Source organism: Parus major, chromosome 15, assembly GCF_001522545.3.
Source record: "Parus major isolate Abel chromosome 15, Parus_major1.1, whole genome shotgun sequence".
Classification (NCBI taxonomy): Eukaryota; Metazoa; Chordata; class Aves; order Passeriformes; family Paridae; genus Parus; species Parus major.
In genome coordinates, this window is record NC_031784.1 from 11,103,314 (window position 1) to 11,114,840 (window position 11,527).

The 11,527-nt window shown below is 48.7% G+C and overlaps 1 protein-coding gene across 3 annotated transcripts in view; it reads left to right on the forward strand.

Annotated features, from left to right (window-relative positions):
* BCR (BCR activator of RhoGEF and GTPase) overlaps nt 1–11,527 on the forward strand; it is a 97,769-nt gene that overhangs the window by 61,983 nt on the left and 24,259 nt on the right. For all 3 annotated transcript variants that reach the window (XM_015644036.3, XM_015644034.1, XM_015644037.3), the window contains 4 exons: nt 617–677; nt 1,115–1,167; nt 1,517–1,657; nt 10,330–10,451. In XM_015644036.3, coding sequence (XP_015499522.1) covers nt 617–677; nt 1,115–1,167; nt 1,517–1,657; nt 10,330–10,451 — 377 coding nt within the window. The remainder of the gene's footprint in view (nt 1–616; nt 678–1,114; nt 1,168–1,516; nt 1,658–10,329; nt 10,452–11,527) is intronic.

An 11,527-nucleotide genomic window follows, 5' to 3' on the forward strand; every position in this document is an offset into this window, starting at 1 on the left:
AGTTTTGCTGTTTCTGACAAATAATTCTGAATCATGCCAATATCTACTGTATTTGGAATGATGGTGATGGTACTTCTGCATTTGTGTCCTGGTGAGGTTTTCTGAGCTGAGTACAGGAATGCATGGCATGGCCATGGCAAGGAGCAGAGTCACAGACAGTGTTCCTTTGCTGCTCTGGAAGAACTGATGTGTCCAAGGTCACCCAGCTCTGAGTACAGGAACGGGAAGTACAACCTGAGGGTATTGAATGCCAATCCTGAACTTCCTTTATTGGTGCTGGGACAGTGGCTGTGTCCTGAGGGATGTCTTTCTGCTGCAGGTGATTTAAAACCTCCCCCATCCCTGTTGCTGTAGGTGGTTCCCTGCTTTGCTGCATGTCTATTGACAGGTGCTCCTAAGAACATTGCTTAATGTTTGAGATGTGTGGGTGCCTGTGACATGGCAGTGGTGGATTTACCAAGAAGGAAAGCACATTTTTCCATCACTGACTTGAATTGTGGTAGGGCTCTCCTTTCACACCTAGCCTTCCCCTGAAGGAGCAGATAGCCTGCCATGTTCCCATGTGATGTTTCAAGATGATTGACCATCTGCTGCATGGGTTTTCTTTTTCTTTTAGAATCTAAAGGCCAGAAGCACAAAGGAATCTAAAGATCAGACGACGAAAAATTCCTTGGAAAGTGAGTGATCCACATAGAGGAGACTGGTCTGTCAGGACTGTGTGGAGGCTGTTGCCAAACCTCTACACTCCATTTTTCTTTTCTAATGCTGGAAGGTTATGAAGTCTGCTGGCTCTACCTGGGAAGTCAGCTCCCTTTTGCTAAGTAGCAGAGCTCGTGCAAAGTAGGCTGCCTGCATGGGGAAATGCCTCCTGGCTTTAAACCCCATCAGTGCCTTGGGGCAAAGCCAGCCCAGCCATGGGGCTGCTGTGATTTTAAGAGAACATCTGCTACCCAGTGATAGCACAAATGCAACCCCAGCAGTGATGGTTTCATGGGGGGCATTTAGAGAGCCTGGTCAAGATCACGTGCTTGTTTTTGTGCACATGAATAGAAGACACCCCATGTTAGAAGGAGCTTCCACTCTTCCTGATGTTCCTACTGCTTTGTTTCCACAGCTCTGCTGTACAAGCCAGTGGATCGAGTGACCCGCAGCACACTTGTCTTGCATGTAAGTATCTGAAGGGGAGTTTTCAAACTTCAGACCCCTGTCCTATTTTATTTGACCTTCAAATTTTCCACGGAGCTGCAGGACTGCAAAAGTAAACCTGTTGAGCTGCATAAGAGCCTCTTTCCTTTACACTAAGAAGATGGAGTCTATGGGTAGGATGCTGCTATCTTTGCAGTGATGTCACCAAGAAATGCAGGGTATTATTATCTTCTAGAGATAAAGCCTTGCTCTAATCTGTGTGAAGAAGCTGGAGCATCTTGTCCTACAGCTCTGATTAGGGGTGCTCGAGCCCTCCTGCCATCCAGTGCTGCCCATGACTGTGTTCTCTGTGTTATGTTCCTGCTGTCAGGATTTGCTCAAGCACACTCCTGTGAGCCACCCTGACCATCCCCTGCTGCAGGATGCTCTGCGGATCTCGCAGAACTTCCTCTCCAGCATCAACGAAGAGATCACTCCTCGCCGGCAATCCATGACTGTAAAGAAAGGGGAGGTGAGTCTTCCTGCTCTTGTTATTTTCTCAGTTTCTAAATACTGATTATGTCTTTTCTGTGGAGCTGACTAGGAAGTTATGCTGTTAAGCTGTTTGTTGCTAAGATACAGTTTATGCAGTGTCCTTGTTCTCTAAAGGATGTGGTACAGCTCCCTCTGTTTTCTGTTCAGAAAACAGTTTGGAAACGGAGAGGAAAAGTGTGATTAGAGTTTTGTCCTTAGCATTGCTATAATCATTTGTCATACATAATTTCCATGATGCACATTGCCATGCACTAAATGGATTTGTATTTTACCTGCAAACTGAAACCAAATGGGAAGTGTGGGAGGAGAAGAAGGTGAGGAAACATCAGAAGTCATGAAAGATTAGGAAAAGCTGTTTTCCAGAATCTTCATTTCCATCATACAATTAATTTTTTGCATCTTTGTTCTAAAGAATAGTGTTGTAAATATGACTGGAAAGCAAAACTAATGGAATGGGTTGGGAAAGCCAGGATGATGATTGACTCCTAAGAGTGTAATATAACCCTTCTCAGCTCTGTAAGGAGCTGGACTGCACCCAGAGAGGTCTGAGATGTGCAGATACTTCACCTGCGTGCAGTGTTGTGTAGGGAGGTCACAGAGCTTCTCTGTGGTGGAGTCTGCATTCCTCAGTGCCTTGATTCAGGTGCATCGTAATTCCATTAAAAAGGGATTCAATCCCTCCTGCTAAAGAAGGCCAAGGCTGGCAGAAGTGTTGAGAGAGAGGGACGTAGGAGATTGGACACAGAGAGGTGCAGCTCAGATAGTAAAGGTGTAAAAAGAGCATCCAACCATGGGCTGATCAACAGTGACCCAAACTACCCTGTACAAAAACATCTTACAAAGCTCAGGAGATTGTTAAGATACCATGAACCTTCATGATTTATTCTCAAATCCTGACAGCTAAACATGCTTGCTTTTAGCTGTTAAACTGATTTTCAGCTGACAAAAGGTTTGCTGGAAGCTGCAGTTCTGGGAATTTGGTGCACTTTTTCCTGCAAGTCTTGCTCATTGTCTCATTTTGTCAACCGAGGACACCTCAAGCTGAGAAAAGGAGAGGAGGGGCCAGGCAGTTGGAGGCTGAGCTAGAGGCTCAGGCATCAGTCACCGGTGCCTCAGTGACAGGGGATGGCCTCGTTAAAGTGGCTGCTGATTGAGTCATAGCAGAATGCACAGGCTAGAATGCCCCTCGCAGGGGAGGGAGCAGTTTGTGTTCTCTGGTTGTCTGTCAGCATCTCAGTGAGGGATGCAGGCTTTGTCATGTTGAATCCTAATGAGGTGCCAGAGCCCAGGCAGAGGAGGGGGCTCAGGAGGATGATCCTGCTGATGGCTTTTTGGAGCGGTGTATTTGTCAGGTCTTAGAAAGCAGGAAGGGGAGGCACGGCAGGACTGGGCTCAGCAGGCCTGGCAACACCCTCACTGGTTCTGCAGTGACTCCAGGAATGATGTGGGGAGGAAGAGGACATACCAGAGGAGAGGGCTGTGGGTGTACTAGAGAGGACTGGGAACCCTTTGTGCCCTCCCTCACTGCACACAGCTTTTCCTGAGCCCAGGGAGGAAAAGGACTTGCCTTACACTCTGGGAATCTGAGCACGAATATTTTCTTTAGTCATTTGGTACCAATATCCCACTTCTGTCAAAGCAGTAGTGCCCCAGTTGAACCCTCTGTGTCCTGAGAGTAGGTATGTTCACTCTCCATGTAGTAATGCAGAGACACAAATCTGCTCCCAGCTACTCTGTGTGGGTTAGTGATGGCTGTTCCTTCCTGCAAGCTGCTCAGCTTGGGGTCATAGCTGGGTTTTGTTTATGCCTGTAAATCTTTCCTTTTCCACTTATCCTTTCCTCCCACTTGCCTTGCTGGTGCTTCCCCCCGGGGTGACAGGACAGTGTGTGGATTGCATCTCCTAATTGACTGCTCTCAATGCATAATGCATTTTTTATTTTAATGAATCACCAGCTTGCTTTGAAGGCTTTTTTTTTTCATTATTTGTCTTCCTCCCATTGAAGTTTCCTTGGTGGAAAGGAAGGGAGAGTAAAATAGCCTTTTCCCCTCATGTATTGCTTAGGTGCTGATCTCAGTTATCTTTTTTCCCCAGTCCTTGCCTTTTATGTGGAATATTTTTTCCCTTTGAGTGTGTTGTGGGGAGGAATCAAATCTCCTTTGCCAGCCTCTTGCTCCTTCTCTTTTTTTCAGGATTGCTTTGAACTGGGGAAAGCAGCCAGTCGTTAATCTCCCTAGTGACAGGCTGCTAAGGAGGGGAGTGCAGGTCAGGAGAGAGTAGAGGCTCATCAGCAGTGTTGTTCTGTTTGGCAGAGGTGATTCCCTGCTTTGGGAGCAGTGACTCAGCCTGCCCTGCCTGCTGGGCACCCTACATGCCAGGTGTCCATCCTGCACTCCAGCCCCCCAGTTCTGCTGGGCTCCAGAGGCTTTGTTCTAATCTACTTTCACGCATAGGAACTGGAAGGTTTCTGTCATGTGGTTTAATTTGCTGGGATGGATGAGTATTTCAGGTAGTGCAAAGAGATTGGAACAAAGGGAGTAAAATCCCTCCCCAGAGGGACAGAAAGAGCTGCAGCAGAGAAGGTAAAATGGATGGACTGAGCCTGTGAACAGAGAGTTTGATCCTTGCTGACTGCAGCAGCCTTTGCTGAGGGCCACGGTACAGAGGAGCCAGCAGAGCCCCAGCCTGGCAACAGAGGGGAGCCAGGGAGGCATCTCTGGCCTTTGGGGTCTGTTTCCATTCAGCTTGATCCACTACATTCTATTGCTCCCTTCTGTTCATCACATCTTTCTACTTTTATAGTTTTACCTTTTTTACTGCTTTTTAATGAATTTTCTACAGGTACCGACTTTCCTAACCCTCCAAATAACCAGGCAAATGCACAGAGGGGAAGGGAATCTTAGTAACCCTGTACTTTGTGGCTTGGAATGTGAGTGGTGGAGAGTCACCCAGCCCTTGGGACCATGGAAGAGGCATCTTCTTGTCACTGCTGATCCTTCTGCACCACTGCTGTCTTGGTTTAAAGAGGGGACAAGGTTAAGGCTCTACTGGGGACAGTGCCTTGGGGAAGAAGAAAAACAAATGCTTTGGGATGAAGGACGTGCCACTGTTAGGTGCAGAAGGAGGGCAGTAATAACCTTCTGTAGTCTTACTAACAGAGCAGCTCTAGGTACTGCACGTTGGGTTTATTTCAGCTAAGCCTGGATGCAAATGACTGTAGTGCTTGTGTCTTTGCCTGCCAGAGGTCCAGGCTGGTGTTTCCAGCTAATTCAGTGTGTTTGTCAAAGCAGGATTTAATGAAACATCAAAAATTGCAGAGGTGGTGGTCCCCTTCTTGTCTGCTGCTCCTCCCGTGCTCTTTGCAGAGTGTTGTTCCAGGGCAGTTCAGACCAACCTGAGTGTGGTGGCTGCCACTCTGCCTTGCCCTGGCCTTGTCCTCCCACCCTCTCTGCAGTGTTCATACTGATGTTTGTGTGATCCCACAGCTGCACCGAGGGATGGAGCCTGGAGTTTTGGGTCACTGCTGGCTGAGCGCCTTCATGTCTGGTCTCATCAGCACCAGTCCAGGCACAAGGGAGCTGACAGGCAGCTTTTCCTGGGAGCAAGCCCAGTACCTCACATCACAGATCAGCTTGTGCTACTGTACACCTTTGTCCTTGCCCTGGAGAGGAGAGGCTGCTTGGCAGGCTGCTCTACCATGTTTCTAAATGTGGTTTTAAACTGCAGTCAAGGGACTGGCTATCACTGCCTTTGGCTTCTGGCTGACTTCGTAGAGGACCAAGTGTGCTAGGGAAGGGAAAGGACAAAGGACATGTGCAAGGGAGCTGAAGTGCAAACTGAAGCCTTTGAAAAGCTGGAAGTGAAGCTTTGACACAGCTGTGCACAGCATGGGGCCTGGTGCCCACTGCTCCTGGAGGCCTTGGGCAGATGTTGGCAACAGAGCACTCAGAAATTATCTTGGCTGCTTCACACTCTGTCTTACAGCTGGAGCCAGAGAGCTCCTGGTGACAGGAGCTTTGGGAAGAAGAAAGAGGCCATTAAAATGCTCAAGAGCAGCCAGTTTAACTCCCCAGGCAGAGCATTTTTTTTATTTTTTTTTTATGCAGTGCTGGTCTTGCAACACACTTACACACATGAGGAATCATTTTCTTCCTACGCTCTGCAGAAAGCCAAACCACCTCTTCCTCACTGACATGTGCCAATACCCATCTCCTGGCTTTCCCCTCCTCCCCGTGCCTCACACATGTCCCAGCCCTTCCTGGTGCTCACCCACGCACGCTGCAGGCCTCTGCTGTCACCACATCGGATGAGCTCTTTCCTCAGCACACAAGTGGGGAGATGGCCTTTTGTGCAGCTGTGGGTCTGCTTGAGTAGGTTCCTAAATTCCTCTTCTTGTAATGTGTCTCAGACAAGCTGGCCACACTTCCTGGAGCTAATCAGGCTGTGACAGCAGCAGGATTTATCATATGCAAACAGCACAAAAACACCGTAGGATGAATAGATGAGCACACAGGTAGTCGTGAGCTTGGTAGCAGAGGAGGGAAAGATGCTCAGTGACAGAGGTAAGAGGAGGAGGAGGACAGCAATAGGCAATCCAAAGAGGATAACCAAGCTCTGGAGAAGGTAGAGGGAGAGCTCTTTTGTTCAGAGCATGCAGGTGGGTGGGAGAAGAAGCAGATGAAAACATGCAAAGAAATCAGAGCCTGGAAAAGAGACATGGAACTTTTACTGCACCAGTACAGCTCTGCAAGAGCCACTGAAGTTAACAAGTCTAGGCCTTGTGTGGGAGATTAAAGATGATCCTAATTCACTCTATTACAACACAAAATCAAGACTTTTCTCCCACACTTCCTGGAACACCTTTCTGAAGCTGAGCTGAGTTCCTGTGCTGGACACCTGACAGTCCTGTGGGCTGTCTGTGGAAGAGAGGGTGTCACTCTGCCACTTTCCTGCCACTGTCACCCTATCACCCTAATCTTATGTTCTCTTGGATGCATATTTAGTGTTACTGTAGTCAGTTATTTCAGTGTATTTTAGGAAATCTTTAGCACCTTTAGTTACTTTAACAGTGTGACTCTGGGAACAAGAGAGATGGTTCCCCACACAAGAGCTATTATATGTCATGTACAGCAGGCTCACCTATCCAAAAACCCTTGTGTTTCAGGAGACCCCATTTAGCAGGAGGCCACCAAAGGAATAGCTGTTGGTGGCCCTGGGTGGGAGGAGTTGACCAAATTGTTGGTTCCAAAACCGCGGCGCTGAGGTGGCACAGAACTCTTGAGTGGCAGAAGCCCTGTCTGAGGGGGCTGCTGGCTCCCCCAGGGTGGGAGAGGATGGGCTGACTCATGGCAGGAGGTCCAGGAAGGTGCCCTTTGCTCCCACACTGTGGGGTTTGGCAGGGCTCTGGTAAGCCATTGGGAAATCCTTTTATTGTTTCCCTGTGACCTGCTGAACCTCCCGGCAAGATGACTCATTTGCAGCAAAGGATGTGCCCCTTCACTGGAAGTGCCCCTCCTCAGCCCCACGGATGCTGAGCAGCCTGGGGCATGCCTGTTTTGCCCAGCCCTAATAAAGTTCTCTTCTCCAAGAGAAGTTGGTAGTGAGGAGAGATTTCCTGACTTGATCCACAAATGTTTTCTCTCTCCAGATGCTTGGTTGCTCTTGTGGCAGTTCACCCCTGCTGCTTGCTGGAGGGACACCTTCCCATCTAGCTCCCATGAGCAAGAAGAAAAGAAGAGTGAAGGGTTCTGGGAAGCTCTGTGTTTCCCTCTGACTGACTGGAATATATCTCTTCACCTCTTTCCTTCTTTTCCAGCAAAGCTTAAGAAGTACAGGCTTGTCCTCTTCCACCCAGCTCTCTTTGGGGGACATTTTGCTGCCTCAGGGTTGTGCTGTGTCTATGTTAGTGATAGGATTTGGTTCCCAGGAGTGCAAACCCAAATAAACTCAGTGCCAGCTCAATCCCAGGTGGGAATGTGAAGGTTGTTGGGTCATTTAGCACGGAATGGCTGAGCTTTCTGCTCAGGTTTTGAGGAGATGTGCTCTAAGCAGGGTGCTGGGCTCATCTCACACTGTCAGTGCCTGGCAGAGGCAGACAGGTCAGGTCAGGACTGTGCCCTGTCACTGCCAGGCAGGGAAAGGACAGTGCTACATCCTGCTGGGTAGCAGAGATGAGTAAGCTGAGAACATCTTTACACCTACAAACAATGAGCAGAGGTTGAGCTAGCAGCAAGCAGTTATTCTCATTGTTCCAGAGGAGCTGAGCTGATTTGCAGTGTAATTAATATGCATCATATCTAGAAACCTGAGATCAGGGTTTTGGCTTGCTCAGAAAATCTCTTTCCCTGCTTATTATTGCTCCCAAATGAAATTCTTTGCAGGAGTGGAGAGTGTTCTTGCTACTGACAACATAGCTCCTCCTGTTGGTTTATTTATTTTCAAAGCTCAGTGTTTCTAGTTTCCTATCTGGGCCTTGCTCTCTCCGGCGGGAGGGGAGGGCGTGCTCCAGTGCCCATCAGCAGCAAAGGCATTAGTGCAGGCAGGAGTTCTCTCCAAAAACATCGAGAAGAAGCCAGGAGGATCACACCCACTTAAAAATAAACACTAACATATGTACAGGCCTTTGTGAGCTGAATCACTGCTGGATGCCAGATCTCCCCAGAGTTCTGCCCAGAGATGGTGCAGCAGTCTGCCAGGGAGCAGCCTTGCTTCCTGCAGCTCTGGGAAAGGTGCAGCTTTTGCTGCCCTGCTCACAGATTGCCAGGACCTTCATGTAATGGAAGGCAGCACTGAGATGAGCTGCTGACACTGCTCCACGTGCTTTCACAGGTAGCTGTGGTGCTTTTGTAGCTGCAGATGGGAAAATGCAGGCTCCTAGTCCCTGTCAGGAAGGACAGCACCTCACAGGGTGCTGTGAGACAGACTGTGGAGAGAAGAATTATGTCTGCAAGGGCATTTCTTTATCATGTGTTCCTTGCCACAATGCCTGCTAGGCTCAGGACTGATGTGGTTTGTTTTCATTTTGGAGACCCAAGATGGGAAGAATGGTAGGCAGAAGGAGAGGCAGCACGGGGGTTTGCACTCCCACAGCTCAGCAGGGAATGCATTCAGGGTTTGCTAAGTCATGCAACAAACAGAACCCAGGGGCATCACCTGAGAAATGGAGACATCACTTCTGCCCTGGGTGTCCTGACCTTGCCCATGGGAGCTGCTCTCATGGTGCCCCATGGAGACCCTTCTGTGTGTGTGCCCAATGTGGGGGTCCCAGCCATGGGGCAGGGCAGCAGGGACACAGGGGCGAGTCCTGAGCGTGGGGCCAGGCAAGGCTGGCAGTGAGGCAGCTGGGGAGGGGCTGGTTGGCCCTGGACAGGGTTAACAGAACTCTCTCCAGCCACAGCGCTGTCTAGGCAGATGTGGGATGTCTGATATGTCACTTAGTGATGGCAGAGGAGCATCCTCTTGGCTGGAATAACAAAGTACAAGTCAGGGAGGAGTTCCTTAGCATACCTTAGCATGTGTGGAGAAGCTGATGGCTCCTGCTTGTACTGGCTGTGAAGTGAGGCAACACTGACAGTTATACATATTGGTGGTAATAAAACTTTCACAGAGCTGAATTACCTGACTTCTGCTTGAAAATCGATGGGAGGTATCTATTCCAGATGTGCACTGAGTCCTGCTGATCCTGACAGCACAGTGGGGGACCTGAGCACACAGCAGGGCATGAAACTCCTGTCATGATCACTGGAAGGAGCACACAGCCACTGTCTACGTGCCTGCATTCCAGCCTTTTGGGCTTTTAACTATGGAGTTGTCCATCCTGCCCCTCCCTCCTAAGGGAATTAGGAAGGCAATGGTTCTGGCTGCCAGTGTGTGCCCCTTCTTTAGGAGACTGTAAAAGTCTATGGAGCTAGAAGCAGGATTAAAGGCATCAGAGTTCTGCAGCTTCTTTGCATCTTCTAGGTTTGGGGAATCTTTATATGATATATAAAGAAGATTCCAATAGGCATGTGGTGAGGGTACATCCAGATGGTCCTTTTAAAGCACAGGCTGCTAAGGGACTCCTGAGACGTTTGCCAGATCCACACGTTCAGGAATAATCCCTTAACAGCACTTGTAATGAAGGAGCAGCAATGGCGTTCAGCTGTCAATGTTGACAAAGTCGTCCTGTGAATGGGAGAGGAAGGGGTCGAGAGGAGCTTTGCTGTCCCTGCTGGGGTGGCTGAAGCTGATGCAGAGGCTGGGAAGTGACTCTGGGAGGAGTGAGTCCGGGAGAAGCGGTGTGTGCTGCTCTCTGCTGGCTCGGGAGGGGACGATCCGCTGGCAGGGATTCAGGAACTCGGGTACGAAGGAGCTGAGCAGTGACTCACAAGCTGCAGCTGGGCTCAGGAGCAGGTGATGGAGAGAAGCCCAAAGTCTGACCTAGCACCAGGTAAGGGAGAAGATGCACGGCTCTTTCTGCCTCTGGGAGTGAGGGCTGCAGCAGGGAGCAGAGTTGAAAGCAAGGAGTATTTAGTAGACTTTTTCATTGTTCTGAATTAGACAAATGTACTGAATTTGCTCTGGTAGGAGTTATATCTAAGGACTGTGTTTGCCCCAGTGCCAAGTTTGGAGCTCGTATTGCACTGAGACATTTTCCATGTGTTTTCCCCAGCATCGGCAGCTGCTGAAGGACAGTTTCATGGTGGAGCTGGTGGAAGGAGCTCGCAAGCTGCGGCATGTCTTTCTTTTCACTGACCTCTTCCTGTGTGCCAAGCTCAAGAAGCAGATTGGAGGGTGAGAATTTGCTTTTGGACTTTGTGCTTTGTACCTCAGCTGTAACAGAATCCTGTGATTAGCCTGCTCTTTTAGTTGCATATGGATACCCCAGACCTGGGTAACCATAATCCACAAATAGTTAGACAAGAAATGATCAGCAAGATAGGAATGTTTACTGTATGAGGTCCTGTCTAAGTCCTGACCCCTCAGGAAAGGTAATTCCTTCCCATCCCTGCCTCTTCCTAGGAGAACAGGATATGTTGTAGCTGCTGGTATTCTGGACAAACATTTCCCTTTTAATAGGTGACATTCTTCACTTTTTTTTATGACTCAGGTTGTTAATTTTGGCTTTGCAGCTACAGCATGGCAACAGTTTTACAGAAAAATGGCAAAGGTGCAGTAAACAGACTATGTTTACCAAAATAAACATATGTTTATGACCCCATAGTACAACTATAAAAGCAGTTTTGCTGACACTTTTAACAAATGAGGGGGGAGGAACCACTACCAATGTACTTGCCTCAAATAGGGGTTCTCTTCATTTGGTAAACATTCTTCTTGGGGACACTTCTCTTCTTGCCTTCCTCAAGCAAAAAGTTATGCCTGCCCTTTTCAAAGCACATGCTTGTGAGGAATGAAGCTTCAAAGGAGTGGGACATTCCCAAGGGTGGATGTTCCTGACAACAGAAGTGAAGAGGGAATAAATGACACGAAACATTAAAAAAGTGAGCTGCTTATCCTGGTGAAATCCCTGGAGAATGGCAGCTAGGAGCTGTAGTTTCTCTCCCCTGGTTGGATTACACAGAGGTTTATATCCATTGGCTCACCTGCCCCACCTTGGCCTCAGCCTGGGCAGGAGAGACCCAGGTTCAGATCCCAGGGGGCCACCAGGTCACAGGTGTGACACAGCTTTAGAACTTTGCCACACCAGAGGCTTCAAAGAGAGAGCACATGGGACCAAAATTCTCTGCAGGAGATGGATGTGGTTTCTTAGGATGAAAATAACTAGATTACAAAATTAATGGCTTTTTTATGTGCAGTACCAGCTACTGGCCCTGCTAGGCTGTCTTGCTGAAAAGCAGCCTGTTGCCAGA